Source organism: Sorex fumeus, unplaced genomic scaffold, assembly GCF_029834395.1.
Source record: "Sorex fumeus unplaced genomic scaffold, SorFum_2.1 ptg000041l, whole genome shotgun sequence".
Classification (NCBI taxonomy): Eukaryota; Metazoa; Chordata; class Mammalia; order Eulipotyphla; family Soricidae; genus Sorex; species Sorex fumeus.
Genome location: NW_026606098.1, coordinates 11,067,018 through 11,084,861, shown reverse-complemented (window position 1 = coordinate 11,084,861; position 17,844 = coordinate 11,067,018). Strand labels below are relative to the sequence as shown.

Genomic DNA, 17,844 nt, shown 5'->3' with positions numbered 1-17,844 from the left:
CCAGGTGGCCCGAACACGTGGGGCGGGGAACACACAGCTTTTCCGGTGGGGTGGGGGTGGGGGCAGCTGTCACGGTCAAGGCCAAAACCGAGGCTGATCAGAACCCGCTAACACCCCGTGGGCGTGGCCAGGACGCTGGGTGGCTCAGCGGTGTGGGCGTGGCTTGGGTGGTGGGCGAGGCCGAGGCGGGGCTCAGCGACCCTGAGCTTGAAGCCTTTGCATTTGCAGAATCTGGCTCAGGATTCTCTGCACGTCTTCGTCCATCTGGCCCTGGGGTGAGGGCGAACCCGGATGCTCCCGCCTCGATGTCTCCAGAACCCCTCCCTCCACACCTCTTACCCACTTGGAGAAACTGAGACCCACAGCCTGTCCAAGACTGACCTGGATGGCGTAGAGCAGGTGGCTTCGATACAAGGCGACCACCGCGCTGTGCTCCTTGGCAGCCTCCTGGAATTACAGGCAGGGGCGCTCGGGCAAAAGAAGCAGGAAGTGCCCCATCCACCTCCATCTCCGCAAAGCATCCCCAAGCCGCCTTTGCATCCCAGCCCTTCCTGTCAGCTTTTTTTTTTGGTTTGCTTTTGCCATGAGGATTGAATCTCCGAATCTCCGTCAGAGTCTCATGCATGCCCCTGCCCCTCTTGTGAGAGGCTTGCACCAGCCTGACATCTTGATGGTCTGGGGATTCTCACCTCCAGCTGCTCCTGTAAAGCTTTCACTTGACTGCGGAGTGCCTCCACCTCCGTGCTGGCCGGCGCTGCCGGCTGTTCCTTCAGAGCCTCTTTAAGACTAAAGACTTCCTTTGACAATTCTGTGATCTGGGGCGGCAGGAGCAGTGTCTGAGATCACAATGAACCTGGGGTTCTTTACACACACACACACACACACACACACACACACACACACACACACACACAGTCAGTCAGTCAGTCAGCAGTCAGGGGCCAAGGCCGGAAGTTTTTTCAGAGAAATTCCTATCTGAGGGCCAGAGCGATGGCACAGCAGGTAAGGTGTTTGCCTTGCATGCAGTCAACCTGGGTATAACTTCTGGCATCTCGTATGATACTCTGAGTGTTTCCAGGAGAAATTCCTGAGTGCAGAGTCAGGAGGAAGCCCTGAGCATCTCTGGGTGTGACCCAAACACACACACGCACACATCACAACACATGCTAGGGTGTCAGAGAGATAATACAGTGGGTAGGACACGTGCCTTGCCTGAGGCTGACCCAAGTTCCATCCCCAGCGCCCTTATGGCTTTTGAGCCCTGCCAGAAGTGATCCCTGAGCACAGAGCCAGGAGTCAGCCCTGAGCACTGCCAGGATGTGGCCAAAAAATAAACAAAAAAAAAATTCACATCCTAGGGGGATCCTGGGTATAGATGAAGGGAGTAGAGTAGATGCTTCGCACGTGGGAAGCCCAGATCGATTTCTAATACCTCAGAGTCCCCCGAGCACTGCTGGGAATGACCTGTGAGTACAAAGCTTAGAAAAGCCCCAAAGCACAGCCAGGGGTGGCCCCCAAAAAACGTGAGGGCAAAACAAAACTAAAAAGAATTTGTGAAGGGGCCGGAGCAATAGTACAGTGGGTAGGGTGTTTGCCTTGCAGGCAGCCAACCCAGGTTCAATCCCCGGCATCCCATAGGGTCCCCCAAGTGCCACCAGGAGTGATTCCTGAATGCAGAGCCAGGAGTAACCCCTGAGCATCGCTAGGTGTGACCCCAAAAAACAAACAAAAAAGAATTTGGGGGCTGGAGCAACAGCACAGTGGATAGGGCATTTGCCTTGCACACGGCCGACCCAGGTTCAATTCCCAGCATCCCACATGGTCCCCTGAGCACTGCCAGGGGTAATTCCTGAATGTAGAGTGTAATTCCTGTGCATGGCCGGGTGTGACCGCCCCCCCAAAAGAAAGAATTTGGGGACTGGGGGAGAAACTGTGTGGCTGTGTGTCCTTCGATCAGTGGCTTTACCTCTCTGTGCCTGGGGCTGTTTCCCAGCTGATTGTTCCAGAGCTTCTCTGTGGAGATATTCTTAAGATTTCTCCCCCAAACCTCTGTGGAGTTGAGGACCCCAGTTAGAGCCCAGAGAAAGGGGGTCGCACCTTCTTGTCTTTCTCCTTGGCTCTGTCCAGGGCCTCCTGCACGCGGCTCTGGGCCTGGCGTGCCTGCTCCGCCTCGGTCCGCAGCCCCCGCAGCTGCTGCTCCGCCGTGGCCAGCTGGGCCTCAGCTGCGTGCCGCTCGCTCTTCATGAATAGCGCCTCTCTCTGCACCTACGGGGTCCCTCGTGTGAGCCTGAACCCCAAAACTCCCCGAAACCTTCTGGTTTTCATTTGGGTGCCACTTGGCAGTGCTCAGGGCTCTACTCCCGGCTCTATGCTCAGGGATCGCTCCTGGCAGGCTCCGGAGATCCTATGGGATACTGGGACTCGAACCCAGGTCGAGAGCCTTACCAACTGTACTACCACGAGGGCTGTATATTAAATTTAGACGCTGATTTGCATAGCTGTTCACAATCGAGTTTTAGGAGTCTGCTTGTAGTCTCTTATGCACAAATTTCTTCCAACAGCTACTTAGTTTATGTAGCTGCTGTTGGTTTTGCCCCAAGACAGAGCCAAGGGACTAAAGCGATAGTACAGGGGAGGGCATTTGCCTTGCATGTGACCAACCCGGTTTGACTCCCGGCATCTTCTATGGTCCCCTGAGCCCCACCAGAAATGATTCCTTGAGCGTCAAGCCCAGAGTAACTCCTGAGTATGCTGGGTATGGCCCAAAAGCAAAAGAGAAAAAAAAGAAAAAGAGAAATAGCAGGAGAGGGGCTGGAGTGATAGCACAGCGGGTAGGGCTTTTGCCTTGCACGTGGCCGACCCGGGTTCGATTCCCAGCATCCCATATGGTCCCCCGAGAACCGCCAGGAGTAATTCATGAGTGCATCATCAGTTGTGACCCAAAAAGAAAAAAACAAGTAGAAATAGCAGGAGAAGGTGCTTGTCTTGCATACAGTTGACTCAGGTTCCTACCCAGCACCCCCTAGTGATCCAAGTCCAGAGCCAAGAGTCAGCCCTGAGCATAGCCGGGTGGGACCCAAAACACAAAACAAAGAAAATAAAACAAGGGGCTGGAGCTATAGCGCAGTGGGTAGGGCGTCTGCCTTGCACACGGCCGACCCGGGTCTGATTCCCAGCATCCCATATGGTCCCCTGAGCACCACCAGGAGTAATTCCTGAGTGCATGAGCCAGGAATAACCCCTGAGCATCGCCAGGTGTGACACAAAAAGAAAAAAAAAACTACTTAGAATGCTAGAGCATTTGCACAGCAGTAGGGCACTTGCATTGCAAGTGGCCAGCCTGAGTTTGATCCCCAGCGGATCCCCTGGCCATGGCCAGGAGTTAGCCCTGTACGCAGAGCCAGGAGTAAGCCCTGAGTGCTGCCAGATGTGGCAAGACAGAAACAAACAAAACACCTAAAATGCCAAACAGGGCATTTGCCTTGCGTACGGCCAACCCAGGTTCAATCCCCAGTACCCCATAAGGTTCCCCAAACCCTCCAGCTATGATTCCTGCATGCAGTGCAGGAAAAAGCCCTGAGCACTGCCAGAGGTGTCCCAGAAAACAAAAACAAAACAAAACAAAAATCCAATAGGATTCAGGACTACCAAGCAGTTGAACAGAGAGAGAGAGAGAGAGAGAGAGAGAGAGAGAGTGTGGTGAGAGATGGGAGTGTTGGGGGCTGGAGCGATGGTACAGCGGGTAGGGAGTTTGCCTTGGGTTCGATTCCCAGCATTCCATATGGTCCTGGGTTTGATTCCCAGCATCCCATATGGTCCCCCGAGCGCCGCCAGGAGTAATTCCTGAGTGCAGAGCCAGGAGGAACCCCTGAGCATCGCTGGGTGTGATGCAAAAAGCAGAGAGAGAGAGAGAGAGAGAGAGAGAGGGAAGCAAAATAGAACCATGGGGTCATGTCACCCTGGGTGCGGGCTCCGTCGCCGGTCACCTGAAAGACCTCGGCGGTGGTCTTCTCGTGCCGCCGGCCCAGCTCCTCCAGCTGCCCTTGCAGCCGGGCGACATCCGCCTGCAGCGCGCCCACGATGCGGTCATGCTCCAGGCGGGCCACGCTGCCCACTCGCTCCCGCTCCAGCTCGGCCCGCAGCCGCGCCGCCTCCTTGCCAGTGGCCACCACCTCCTGCTCCAGGCTGGCCGCGCGGCCCCGCAGCTCCAGGGCTTCTTCCTGCAGCCGGTGGTGCTCGGAGGCAGGCACCGACGCCTGGCGGAGACTCTCCGAGGCCTCGCGCAGCTCTGCCAGGCCCCGCCGGGCTTCCTCACAGGCGGCGGCCAGTTCGGCCACTCTGGCCTCCGCCACATCCCGCGCGTGGCCCAGCTGTGTGGCCGCGGCAAGGTGCTGCTCCCCGGCCGCCGTGGCCGTGGCCAGCTGTTCCCGCAGCGCCTGGAGCTCCCGGCTCTGCTCCAGCCTCACTTCCTCCCGCTGGGCCAGCTCGGCCCGCAGGCCCCGGGCCTCCTCCTCGGCCAGCAGCCGGCCGGCCCGGGCTTCATCCAGACGGGTGCAGGCGGCCTCCAGTTCCCGCAGGCGCGCGTCCCGGGCTCGGAGGTCCTCCCGGGCCTGTTCTAGGGCGGCCCGCAGCTGGCCCGCGTCGCAGCTGCCGCCCCCGCCGCCCTCGGCCTCCCGCACGCGCTCCCGGAGCCGGCCGGCCTCGGCCTCCGCGGCCTTACACTTGCCCTGGGCGGCCTCCAGTTCGGAGGCTGCCTCCCGCTCCCGCTGCCGGAGCGCCTCCTCCAAATTCCGGATCCGAGTCTCCAGCTCGGCTTGCAGCTTCTCTGAGGCCTCGGCAGCGCCAGGGTGAAGGACGGGGCCAGCGGAAACAGTTGGGGCCGTGGCCTCCACTCCAGTGGCTGCCCTGCCCGTGGCCTCTGTCTCCGAGGCCTCCTTGTTTGTGGCCTCTGGACCCGGGAGCTCTGCCTTCACAGCTGCCACCCCGTTGACCCTTAGTTCAGGTTCCTCTGCTACTGTGTGAGTGCCTCCGGCATCCGTGGCTTCTGCGTCTGCGGCCTCTGCGCCCGTGGCCTCCACGTTCGTGGTCTCCACATCCGTGGCCTCTGCGTCTGTGGCTCCCGTTCCCCTGACTTCTGTCCCTGGATTTCGTCCCTCGTCTCTGCCTTTCACTTCTGTGACCTCAGCCCCATTGGTTTTGAGGCCCAAGGCCTCGGTCCCCACACCGTCGGTGTCCACGGCCTCCACGTCTGTGGCCTTTGTGGCCCTCACCTCAGCATCGGCGGGGGCCACCTCTTGGGTCCTGGCCTCTGTGGCCTCAGCTCTTGCAGCTTCCTCATCTGTGGTCTCGGCCCCGTTGATTCTGGTTTCTGGAACGGCAACGTCACTGAGCTCCGTGCCGGCCGACCCATTTCTTAGAGCCGCGGCTTCTGTGCCCTTGTCACCCCCAGGGGCTACTTCCTCTTCTCCAGGGGTCCCTCGTGCTGCTTGTTGCTCCAGCACCTTCAGTGCCTCGGTGTGCTGCCTGCGTAGCTGGTCAAACTCAGCCCGGAGGGCATCATACACGGCGAGAGGGATGACCTCCACTGAGCCGTTCATCTCCACCTCGTCCTTCTCGAAGTTCTCCAGAATCTGAAGATTGGGGGAAAGCAGGGGCTCCGGTGGTGCTTGGGGTACAGGATCACCACGCCCCCACCTCTGTCCAACATGCAGCCACCCATTCCCACCCCCCACTCCAGCCTCCAGGGAGAGGGAGAATCTTGGGATCCTCATTTCCCCCGCCTCTCTCAGTTTCCCCACCTGGACCTTCTCCATCAGTTCCTGGTTCTGTTTGGTGAGTGTGGACACTTGGTCCCGCAGTGCGGCTAAGAGGTCGTGGGATGGTGGGGTGGGCGGCTTGGAGAGCAGAGCTTCGGTCCCTGGTGGGGGGCACAGGATCAAGCCCCAAAGTCCCAAGCTATAGGAACTGGGCAGTCTGGAGGGGTGGGTCAGGGTTCCCCCAGGATCGGCACACCGAGGAAGGTGGAATGAATAGTGAGAGGAGGCTAAACTTCTTACCCCAACTTCAAATGCTCCCCATGAGTGTCTACAAGGCAGTATCATGTCTCCTGACATCCCAGGGACAAAGTGGGGGTTTGGGGGGGATGCGGCATCGGGGGGCTCACCAGGAAGGTCCTCCTCATCCTGCAGTGTGTCCACGTCGTAGCTGGTGTTTTCTCGCTCATTCTGGGGTGAGAAGGGGTCAGGATCCAGCTCAGGGTCCCCCCACCCTCCCTCCCACCCCTAGGTATTTTCCACTGGAGAATTTTATTTTATTTAGGTTTAGGGAGGGTACTCAGGGATTGAGACTCTGTGCTCAGGGATCACTCCTGGAGGTACGCAGCGGGGCTCTAAGCGGTGCCGGGGACTGAACCTAGATCAGCCGTGTGCAAGACAGACACCTTAACCCCTGCACAATCTCTCCGGTTCTCCAGGTGTCTGCAAGGCTGTCTGTGATGTGTTTGTCTGGGTGTTTGTGTACGTCTGTGTGCCTGAGTTTATGTCTACTTCCCCACGTTTGTCTGTGTGTACGCACATGAACACAGCTGCTTCTGTGCATAGCTGTGTAGATACACTGTGTGTTCTGAAAAATTATGTGTGCGCCCATGCATCTATGTGGATGTGGTTCTGTGTGTGGTAGGCACACAAGTGTTCAGGGATGTTGGCAGACGTGCAATGATGCAATTCCGGAAGATTTTTGTTGCGGTTGTGGCAAGACAGTCTTTACTGAAACTTATTTAGAAAGATGTATGGAGAGAGAGTGAGAGGGAGTGTGTGTTCAAGAAAGAAGAAGCTGGGGGGAATGGGGGTGGGGGTGGGAGGGATACTGGGAACACTGGGCACTGGTGGAGGGATGGGTACTCGATCATTGTATGACTGAAACGTAAGCACGAAAATTTGTAAGTCTGTAACTGTACCTCACGGCGATTCATTACAAAATAAATAAATAAATACATTTTAAAAGTTTTTAATAAAGAAAGAAAATAGTATGCTGAAAAAAAGGAGGAAGAAAAAGCAAGCAAAGAAACATGGAGACAGCATGCAAGAGTGCAAAGATAATTGGGGCTGGAGAGATAGCACAGCGGGTAGGGCATTTGCCTTGCACGCGGCCGACCCGGGTTCGATTCCCAGCATCCCATATGGTCCCCCGAGCACCGCCAGGAGTGATTCCTGAGTGCAGAGCCAGGAGTAACCCCTGTGCATCGCCAGGTGTGACCCAAAAAAGCAAAAAAAAAAAAAGAGTGCAAAGATATGTTCAAAGAAGAATATGGGCTTGTAGAGCAAGCCTCCCAGATCTTTTTGTGACTGTGTGTGTGCGTGCAGGTGTATATGTACCACAATTGCAGGTGTACATGTGTAATTGGGCATCTGCATGTACTGGAAATCACTAGCCTCAACCTTGATATAATCATAAGGGTGAGGCTCCGCCCGCAAGCCCCGCCCATCACGTACATCCTAGGCCCCGCCCACGGTCGCTCCTCCCTCGGCCCCGTCCAGGATACCCCTCCTTTACCTCATAGGCCCCGCCCACTGTCGCCCAACCCCCGCCCCGCCCTTTCCCTGCTGCACCTCCATCAGGGACAGGCGACTCTGCAGACTTTCCACCTCCCGCCCCAGACACTCCTTTTCCTCCTGCTTCTCGGCCAGCAGTTGCTGGAGCTCTTGCACCTGAGAAGACGGGGGTTGCACAGGGGCTCAGTCAGCTCCCGCAGGAAACACGGTGGGCCCGCGGGCACCGCTCTCTCTCCCTCTGCACGCACCTGTCTCTCCAGACTGTGCAGGGAGCTGGCCTCGGCCTCCGGCAGCTGCTGGGAAGAAGAGGCAAGGGAACCAGGCCTGCATCGGGCGTGGGGCGAGGCCCCTGCCTGCCTTCTGGACCATGCCTTCAGGCTCCTGGTCCTGCGTCTTATTGCCGCGTGACCCGCAGTCCCCACCAAAACACCAGCGTGGCTCTGTCTCACTCGCTCCGCAAGGAGACCTACCGTATGCCAGGCTCCGTTCTGTTCATTCAGCCAGTGACAACTATTGAGCGCCTACTGTGTGCCAGACCCCATCTGGAGCCACTGATTCATTCCTTCCTTCAATTCCATGATTTGTCCCCTCATTCCCTCCATAAATAGGCGCCACGCCCTCCTGAGAATCGCACACCATCACACCCTCCTCATGGGCTCATAGCCCAAACAGGTAGTTGCGAATAAATGCTAAGTTAGGTCCAATAGCTGTAAAGCACTTTAAACAAACAAAAACCGAGACTTGGGAGTGGGGAGGGGGGAACCCTACAGTTTTAAATAGGTGAGCAGGGAAGAGTGCGCAAAGGTCCTGGGGTAGAAAGAGATGGGGATGGGAAGAGAGAGTGGCAGGAGGGAGAGAGCAGAGTCCTCGCCCTCTACTTGCACCCCAGCTCCCTCACCTCCTGCTTTCGGTGCTGCTCCAGGCCCCGGATCTTCTGCAGCAAACGGCCCTTCTCCTGCCTCAGCCTCACAATCTCCTCATAGGCATCTCGATCATCCTGGTTCCCCAGCCCCACCCCAGGGACCCCCCCACATACACCTTTAGATGAGGCCCAAAGATGGTCCCTTCTCATCCCCCCCAACCAGATGTTCCTTCCCGGATTCCCTTGAATGCCCCCCCACTCCACCCCAGGGCTGGGGCTGCTCTCACCGGCACTGGGATGCTGGCGGGGGGCGGCGGTGCCTTCCGCTTCTTGGGACCCCCTCGTTTTTCGTGGCTGGATACAGAGTTCTGGGGAAGGGGCGCAAGAGGCGTGCCAGGCTCCCATTCACAGAAGCCACCCCTGCCCCCTCTCTCTTGGTCCTCCGCTGCAACATCATCCCCCTTTCTGGGGTGTTCCTGGACTAGGCCCCCTTTCTCTCTCTCTCTGCTCCTTGCCTCTTCCAGGCCTGAGGGTTCCAGATCTGATGGGGGGGGGGTTATTTTGGCTTTTTGGGTCACACTGGACGATGCTCAGGGGTTCCTCTTGGTTCTGCACTTAGGAATGGAATTACTCCTGGTGGTGTTCAAGGGACCCTAGGAGATGCCGGGAATTGAACCCGGATCTGCTGCATGCAAGGCAAACGCCCTCCCTGCTCTCCTATTGCTATCTGGATCTATTTTGTACCATTTTCTTGTTTGCTTCTTCATTGGCTCTTAGAACAAAGAGGTGTTTGGGTTCAACCTCTCTCAACACCTTAGCTTTTTCCCAGCTGTCCCCAACCCGTCTCCCCGGCTCTAGCCCCCCTGCCCCCATCTGTCCTCTCCCCACAGTGCCTCTCCGTGCTGGGTCCCACATTTTTATTTTTTTTGCTTTTTGGGTCACACCCAGCAATACACAGGGGTTACTCCTGGCTCTGAACTCAGGAATTACTCCTGGCGGTGCTCAGGGAACCCTATGGGATGCTGGGAATCGAACCCGGGTTGGCCGCGTGCAAGGCAAATGCCCTACCCGCTGTGCTATTGCTCCAGCCCCTGGATCCCACTTCTGAGAGTCACTTCTGTGACTGCCCCTCACCCCTCAGTGACCATGCAATCCGCGAGGATGCATTCACCCAAACACATCCTGACCCTGGACTGGGGCTCACCCCTTCTTTCTCTCCCCCAGGAACTTGGGGTGAGGGGGAAGGCAGCCAGGAACAAGGGCTCTGCTCACTCACTGCTGGCGGTTTCATACCTGAGATGAAGCTTCTCCGGAGTCATCCTCTGGCGGTGGGGGAGGGGGAGGGAGGGAAGCAGGGTCAGGCTTCCCATCCCCTGAGAGCAGGAGAACTAGAAAGCCCAGGACACCTTCGCAGGGACACCTCGATTCCCCAGGGACCAGCACCTTTTTTTTCTTTTTTTGGGTCACACCCGGAGATGCACAGGGATTACCCCTGGCGGTGCTCGGGGGACCTGATGGAATGCTGGGAATCGAACCCGGGTCGGCTGCCTGCAAGGCAAACGCCCTACCCCCTGTGCTATCGCTCCAGCCCCCAGACCATTCTTTTCTTGTCTTTTTCTTTTCGGCTTTTGGGTCACACTCGGGGATGCTCAGGGCTGACTTGTGGCTCTGAGCTCGGGGAACACTCCTGGTGGGGCTGGGGGGACCCTATGGGATGGAGCAAGGTCAAGAGACCTAGGGGACCTTGAGCAAGGTCCGTGGGGGGGGGGGGCGCCATAAACCGTCCCAAAATGCCACCCCGGGGCATCCTGGAAGCATCCCCAGCAGAGGCGATGAGGGGTGAGGGGTGGAAACGTGGGGGCGGGTCCCTGAGACGGCCAGGGCGCGGGGCTTGCCTACCGCTGGGCAGTGAGGGCCGCTGGGCCGCCTCCTGAAGCAGGTGAAGGATGAGCTTGTCCCCCGCCGCGGCGCCGTAGTGAGCCGCGTCCTGGCCCAGCGCGTCGGTGACGCCCGGCCGCGCCCCGCCCTGCAGCAGCACCTCCACGGTCTCGGGGCTGGCGCCCTCGCAGGCCAGCATCAGCGCCGTCCTGCCGGCAGAGGGCGCTGCTGAGGGCGCCAGGCCGGCTTCCAGCCCACCCGCCCAGGGCTGACACTCCAGCCCAGAGGGGCTCCAGCCCTGCCCAAGATCACACAGCAATCTGGCCGGGGTTCGGGAGGAGGAAAGCCTCACCTGCCGTGTAGGTCCTGCTCATTGGGCGCCGCCCCCCGCTGCAGAAGGAGGCGGCAGAGATCCGTGTGACACATCTGAGCTGCTATGAGGAGGGGTGTCGTACCTGACTGGGGTGGGGTGGGGGGACAGGGACGAGGAAGGGACGGCTGAGAGGCTGACCTGGGGAGGTCCCACCACCTCTCAGGCCGCCCCTAAGTCTTACGCAGCCACACTTGTCAGAGCCTGGAGTGCTGGCCCTTGCTGCCCCTGAAAAGATCCTGCACACACACACACACACACACACACACACACACACACACACACACACACACACACAAACCCCCTGCCAGAGCAATAGCACAGCGGGAAGGGCGTTGGCCTGCATTCAGCCAATCTGGGTTCGATTCCCGGCATCCCATATGGTCTCCTGAGTACCACCAGGAGTAATTCCTGAGTGCAGAACCAGGAGAAACCACTGAGCATCTCCAAGTGTGACCAATAGTCAGAAAACAAAAAAAAAAAAAAAAAAGAAAAGAAAAAGAAAGAAAGAAAAGGAAAGGAAGGAAAAGAAAAGAAAACCTCCTGGCCCTGACTCACCCGATCTCGAGGATTCAGTTGTGCCTTGAAGGAGCAGAGCATTTCGCAGCACTGGAGGCAGCCACCAGCAGCTGGAGAAAGAGAAACCGGGGTCAGACAGACAGACAGACAGACAGACAGAGGAGGAAAACTCAGTGGCACGTGGGGGGTGGGGAGAGGAACAGGCAGCAGAAATAGCTGTTGGGGCTGAAGCAACAGGACAGTGGGATGGGGCCAGAGTGATAGCACAGCACAGAAGGTGTTTGCCTTGCATGCGGCTGACCCGGGTTCGATCCCCGGCATTGCAGAGGGTTTCCTGAGCCCCGCCAGGAGTAATTCTTGAGTGCAGAGCTGGGAGTCAGCTTCGAGAATTGCTAGGTGTGACAGAAGGAGGAAGAGGAGGAGGAGGAGAAGGGGGGGGAGAAGGAAGAAAAAGAATGGGCAAAAATTGAAAGTTCCCCCCAAGGGGGCCAGAGAGACAGCACAGTGGTCAAGCGTTTGCCTTGAACACGAGGCTGACCAGCTTCAGTCTCTGGTTAGTGATCCAGGTGTGACCCGGAACCCACAGGGCTAGAGAGCCCAGCGGACTGAAATATCTGCTCTGAATGTTGGATATCTGGGTTCCATGGGGACCACGGGGACCCCGAGCCACCTAGCTAATAAGAGCAGCCCAAACCCTGCAGGACGTGACCCCAAAAAAAGAAAAAAGGAATGACAGGGGGATTTGGAAAGGAGTAAGGATGTGAGTAGCCCTGTTATCCTAGCAGGATTGATTTCTTTTTATTCTTTTTTGGGTTTGGGGGTTATACCCTGCAGTGCTCTGAGGTTACTCCTGGCTCTGAGGTCAGGGATCACTCCTAGCAGTGCTCAGGGGACGCTAGAGGAGGCTGGGGACTGAACCCAGGGCGGCACAAGCAAGTGCCCTCCCGCTGTCCTATCTACTCTGGCCCCAACAACAGTTACTTTTTTTTGTTTTGTTGTTTTGTTTTTGAGCCACACCCAACATGCTCAGGGCTGACTCCTGGTTCTGCACTCAGGAATCACTTCTGGAGATGCTCAGGGAACCCTGTGGGACGCTGGGGATCAAATCTGGGTCAGCTGTGTGCAAGGCAACCTCCCCTCCCCGCTCTACTATCATCCCAGTTCTTTTTTTTTTTTTTTGATGCAAACATAGTAAATCTTCCTACAGAGGGTGCTAAAATGTTGATGAAGGAATCAAATTCAGCGAAAGTCAAACTAGTTCCTTTTTCTTTTCTTTTTTTCCTCTTTTTGGTCACACCCTGCAGTGCTCAGGAATTACTCTGGGCTCCGCACACAGGAATTACTCCCGGTGGTGCACGGGGAACCCTAAGGGGCGCCGGGGATCAAACCTGGGTGGGCCACATGCAAAGGAAGGGCCCCCCGATGTGCAATCTCTCCAGCCCCCAAAAGTCGGGCTATTTTCTTGGGTCCTGGCTGAGTTCCTGTGCTCCTGCGTGCAAAGCCTCTGAGCATCTCCCCTGCCCCTGAGCTCTGGAGGGGATAAAGGCGGGAGGTGAGCAAGAACCTTGAGGTGGGAAAGAGCTTTGTCAGGCCAAGGAGGGGGAGTCGGCAGGGACGTTCAGGACAGGGAGAAGGAAGACCTTTAGGGCAGGGTCTGGGACAGCGCAGCCGTCTGTGTGTCCCCGTGCTGTGGCACAGCGCGAGGGTTTGCTGTGGGAACCTCCACGGTCTCTGCAGCTTCGCCCTTCCTAGGGCAAAGGAAGATACAACCCAGAGGCGGTCAGCGTGTGACGGTCAGTCCCGCCGCTAGGTGGCAGCACAGCCCAACTGCAGAGACGCTCTGAACCGCCGGGAAAAACTCCCAGCCCAGCCCGTTTTTTTCTCTGTACCCCAGAAGGCTGACGTTGCTTGAGTCATCCGGGAAACCCAAGGGCACAGCGGGCAGACGCTGGGGCTGGGTAGGAGACCCGTTCGCCCCTCCTTGGGGCGTTAGGTCAGGTGGATAATATCTGAGCGCTTCCAGCAAAATAAAGGATGCTTCAAGGATCCCCACATCCTAGTCTCACTCCAGAAGAGAAGAACCCCCGGACCTGGCAGTTTAGGGGTCACGATCGGTTAAGCAGGGAAGGGCAACACATACCTGCATGGTGCAGAGCGGTCCAGCCACTGCTGTCCATGACGTCCACCACACAGGAAGCCTGGGGATAGAGCAGGAGGGTCGCTTGAAGCAGGACCACTTGCCTCAAGTTTCCCTTGCCCTCCCTGGGCTCCTTTTTTTCTTTTTTTTTCTTTTTTGGTCACACCCAGCAATGCTCAGGGGTTCCTCCTGGCTCTGCAGTCAGGAATCACTCCTGGTCGCTCAGGCGACCCTATGGGATGCCGAGGATTGAACCCAGGTCGACATGTGCAAAGCAAACGCCCTCCCCATTGGACTATGGCTGTCCTGTCACTGTGGCCCCTCTTTTATATTTTTGGCATCCTGTCTCACCCCAGCTTTTCTCTCTGCGTTTATGAAAATGAGGGAGAGTAGCTATGAGCTTGGGAGAAGGTGGGGCACTAGGAAGAACCACCGTGGGTAAGAATGTATTTGGGGCACCCTGGGGAGATGCTGGGGCTCAGAAACTATCTGGCATGGTTCCCCAAGCACACCGGAAGCGATCTCTGAGTACAGGAAGTATCTGGCATCGGGAGTATATGGTGGACATGGGGGCTAGCTGGATATTTGGGGAGTATCTGGTCATCCAGGGAGAAGGAGCTGAAGGCCATGAGAAAAAGGGGATCATGATCCCCAGGATGGAAGATGGGGGTTCCGGTGACCACTGGCACTCAGTGGTAGTCAAGGCAAGGATTGGCTGTTTCGGGGAGTCACAGAGGCACACGACGTCAAACTCACCTGGAGCAATGGCTTCAAGCACTCGGGGTGCCTGTACTTGGCGGCCAGGTGGAGGGCGTTGTAACCTGAAAAGGGGGGAAGAGGCCGAGGGCTCCAGACACCCCGGGAGCTGCCAGCGGCTCCCCAAAGCTCCATCAGCCATACTGGGTTCCCCCAACCTCACCCCACTCCAGGGATTTCTCAAAACGGTGCTGCTACCACCCCACCCCTCCCCGGGGCAGATTTCCCCGACAGACACTTGCTAGTCTGAGTCCAACAAGCTCATTTCAGCCACCCTCACCCCGGCCCTCCTCCTGCCCTGCTGCTCCAGCTACTCCCCACACCCAGGAACTCCCGACACCGCTTCACTCTCTATACCTACTTAATCCCCCTACTCCCTACATCCCAGCTACTCCCAAACCCCAACTATTCTCCATATCCCCAGCTACTCCCCACCCCCACCTACTTCCCAAATCCCCGGCTATTCCCCACAGCCAGCAACTCCCAGCCACCGCCATCACTCTCAGTCATCCCCGCCACTAGGAACACCCCAGCATTTAAGCCCATCGTGGTCCTACAGACTGGGACCGGCTCCCCTCTTGCCTGGTCCGACCCCTGCACCGAGACCCGGGAGCACAAACACCCCTCTGCATCAACTGCTCCCCCCCATCCAGCTTCTCCTGTGAGTCCCACAATGCCCCAACCACCAGGCGTGGGCACCACAGTCTGCCACTGAAGGCGCCCCCCCGCCAGCACCGCCAGCAGCAACAGACCCCCACATCATGTGCTGCCTCCCTGGAAAGCCGTGAGGAAGCAGCAGGACCTCTCCGGCCCTCGGGCTGGGCCCAGAGCGTGGAGTCCTCCTCCATCCTGGGACCCACAGGCGGTACCTGCCCCGTCAGTGCTCATGACGTCAGCGCCGTGGCTCAGCATCACCTCCAGACAGCTGGCCGCGCCCCTCATGGCTGCCAGGTGGAACCTGGAGGCAGAAGTGAGGGTCCAGGGTGAGCCCCGGGGCCGTTCCTCGGCCCCTCCCACCTGACTCCCAGAGCAGGGGCACTCACGCGGACTTGCCCTCGGGATCCAGCTTGGTGGACACCAGCCCCTTGCGCGCGATGAGGGCGGCCACACGGGTGGGGTCATTGTTCTCCACGGCCTGCAGCAGCCGCTCGTCACTCTTGCTCCACTCCTGGCTCTGCAGGGCACACCCAGAGCAGGGCATGGGGCCGGGGCAGCCGCTGCCCCCTCCCCGCGCCCCCTGCAGGGGCTCGGAGCCTCTCCGCCCGCCCCTGGGCACTTGCCTGGCGCCTGCCTCTGGCTGCCGGTTTCGGGATGGGGCAGGGGCCGCAGGGCGGGCAGGAACCAAGGTCGGTGGGGCCGAGCCGCAGCTGCTGGGGGTGGGGGGTGGGAGGTGGGCGGGGGCCTGCGACAGTGTCCCCAAACCTGCAACTCTCCCAGTACCTGCCCCCCGCCCCCGCCCACCTTCCCAGCTCTCCATCCCCCACCCAACTCCCCAAACTTCCAACACCCTGCCAGCATCTCTCAGTGGAAGCGGGGAGTTCGGACAGCGGAGAGGGCATTTCCCTTGCAAGTAGCAAACCTGGGCTCGGTCCCTGGCACCCCAGAGGTTCCCACAATCTCCCTCAGGAGTGATCCCTGAGCACAGAGCCAGAAGTAAAAAGCCCTGAGCACCCTCAGATATAAGCCAAAAGCTCGGGTGGTGCCTGGGGAAGGGGGTACACTGGTGGAGGCTGTGGTGCTGAAACATTCTCTGCATGGAACTCGGAGTCACAGTAGAACAAATTTTAAAATCTATTTAAGATGCCAACGCGGGCCGGAGCAATAGTAGAGCCTGTAGGGCATTTGCCTTGCATGCAGCCAACCCAGGTTCGATCTCCGTCATCCCATAAAGTCCCTCGAGCACTGCCAGAGGGAACCCCTGAGCACTGCCAGGGTGTGACCCCCCCCAAAAAAGGAAAAAAAAAAGATGCCAACAAACACAAACTTGTGCTCAGGCTATGGGGATGGCTCTGGGGCTGAGCGCAGCTGTGAGTGCAGGAACCCCACCACTGATCAGACCCCAGACTACCACTGGGAGCAGCCCCAGAGAACCAAGTTGGGAGAAGTTCCTGAGCACCACCAGGTGTGGCTCCAAAACAAACTGGTGGGGCCAGAGTGATAATGCAACAAACAAATGCGGGCCGGAGCAACAGTAGAGCCGGTAGGGCATTTGCCTTGTATGCGGCCAACCTGGGTTCGATTCCCAGCATCCCATATGGTCCCCCGAGCACCGCCATGAGTAATTCCTGAGTGCGGAGGCAGGAGGATGAGCATGGCTGGGTGTGACCCAAAAAGAAGAAAGAAAACTTGTCCCCTTTGCTAGGTCTCCTTAGTACCCACACACAACCGACACCCTAAACTACCCTCCCAAGAGGTCTTCCCAGCAGAAGGGTCCTTCGAAGTGTCTCCCGGAACCATCCTCAATCATCTCTTCTATGTCTACCCCCAAAGGACCTCAACTGTCTCCCCCAAACGTCCTAAGATCTGTTTCACCCCAAATTGCTTCAGAAACGTCTTCACGCAGTCCCTGAAGAATGCTCCCAAGTCATCTCCCCAAAGACCCTCTCCGCTGTCCCCTCCCCCCAAAACGATCCCCCACGGTCATCGTCAAAAGGTCCAAGTGACTCCTTCCAAAACTGTTCCCCCCAAATGTCCGTCCCGGTGCCCTCTACGTTTCTCCCGAGTGTCCCTCTCTGCGCACCAAGCTGTCTCTCCAAATGCCCATCCAGCGTGCCCCACCTCTGTCGCCCTCTGCCCGCCACTACGCGAGCATCCTTCCGGGGTCTCGGGGCGGGGCGGGGCGAGGAAGAAGCAGCGCCCAGCCCGTCCCCCCGCACCCCTTTCCGGACCCTACCGCTAACGAGGCTGCGGAGCAAAGGCACAGCTGCTTCATGGCATCCAGGGCGCCGAGAGCTGGAGGCCAGCGGCCGCGGGACTTGGGGACCCAGGAGGGTCGATGCTGGGGGCCGCCGATGCAGAGCTCTGCCGCCCCGCCCGCGCGCTCCCACCAGGCCCCGCCCCCCGCTCCCGCCCCGCCCCCTCCGCGCGTTCCCGCCCGGCCAGGCTACGCCTCGCCCCGCCCCGCGCGCGTTCCCGCCTGGTCAGGCCCCGCCCCCTCACAGCCCAGGCCCCGCCCCTCCCGCGCTCCCTCCAGGCCCCGCCCCCTGCACACGCCCCGTCCCTCCCCAGGCCACGCCCCTGCCAGCGCTTCCACCAGGCCACGTCCCCTCCGCACGCCACGCCCCTCCTGGCCACGCCCCCAAGCCTGGGGTCCCGACGCCGCCCCCTCCCCTCATGCCCAAGCTGCATCATCAGGCACCTGCCGCAGGGCCTAGTAAGCAGTGAGCGCTCGACCAAAGTGTGCGAGAGCCAGCGCAAGCAATGGAGGCACTGGGGCCGAGCATCTGACTTGTAGGCAGCAGCCGCGAGTTCCATCGCCAGCACTGACTCCGCCCCCAGCACGGCCAGGTGTGGACACCCCAAGTCTGAGCTCGCAGAGTCTGATGCTGTGTTGTCCCCGGCCCCCCTGCCTGCCTGCTGCTGGGGAGACGGCCTCCCCCAAATACAATGTGTTTGCGAATAAAGCAGAACAACTAGAGGGCCGAAGGCAGCAGCGTCTCGCTGGGGGGAGGGAGGCCCTGGTATTCCTTCCTGGCACCTCCCCTTTATTGTCTGGGATGGGAGCGCTGGGGATTCCAGTTGCGTGAGTCTCTGAAACCCCCAATCTGAGGCG

General features: G+C 58.8%; 1 protein-coding gene across 4 annotated transcripts; it reads right to left on the bottom strand.

Moving 5' to 3' along the window:
• Positions 1-162: 162 nt before the first annotated feature.
• ANKRD24 (ankyrin repeat domain 24) lies at positions 163-17,122 on the bottom strand. Of its 4 annotated transcripts, none has more exons than XM_056119734.1 (21): positions 16,966-17,122; positions 15,353-15,442; positions 15,116-15,246; positions 14,942-15,030; positions 14,073-14,137; positions 13,320-13,377; positions 11,219-11,289; positions 10,643-10,749; positions 10,312-10,499; positions 9,706-9,734; positions 8,700-8,780; positions 8,449-8,547; positions 7,799-7,843; positions 7,608-7,706; positions 6,164-6,224; positions 5,799-5,917; positions 3,987-5,630; positions 2,098-2,265; positions 690-815; positions 382-447; positions 163-270 (listed from the first exon to the last, which is right to left on the bottom strand). In XM_056119734.1, the coding sequence occupies exons 1-21, from the start codon at positions 17,002-17,004 to the stop codon at positions 193-195; spliced, it is 3,453 nt and encodes a 1,150-aa protein (XP_055975709.1). In that variant the 5' UTR covers positions 17,005-17,122; the 3' UTR covers positions 163-192. The 4 variants fall into 4 exon arrangements, with proteins under 4 accessions (XP_055975709.1, XP_055975711.1, XP_055975713.1 ...); XM_056119736.1 differs by having other exon boundaries at positions 15,353-15,439; XM_056119738.1 differs by lacking the exon at positions 8,449-8,547.
• Positions 17,123-17,844: the final 722 nt, after the last annotated feature.

Coding starts and splice junctions, on each gene's coding strand:
- ANKRD24 (XM_056119734.1), bottom strand. CDS start 17,004: ATGAAGCAGCTGTGCCTTTGCTCCGCAGCCTCGTTAGCG. Junction 9,735..10,311: donor GCGGCCCTCACTGCCCAGCG/GTAGGCAAGCCC, acceptor CCCCACCGCCAG/AGGATGACTCCGGAGAAGCT. Junction 8,548..8,699: donor CCGCCAGCATCCCAGTGCCG/GTGAGAGCAGCC, acceptor CTGGGGAACCAG/GATGATCGAGATGCCTATGA.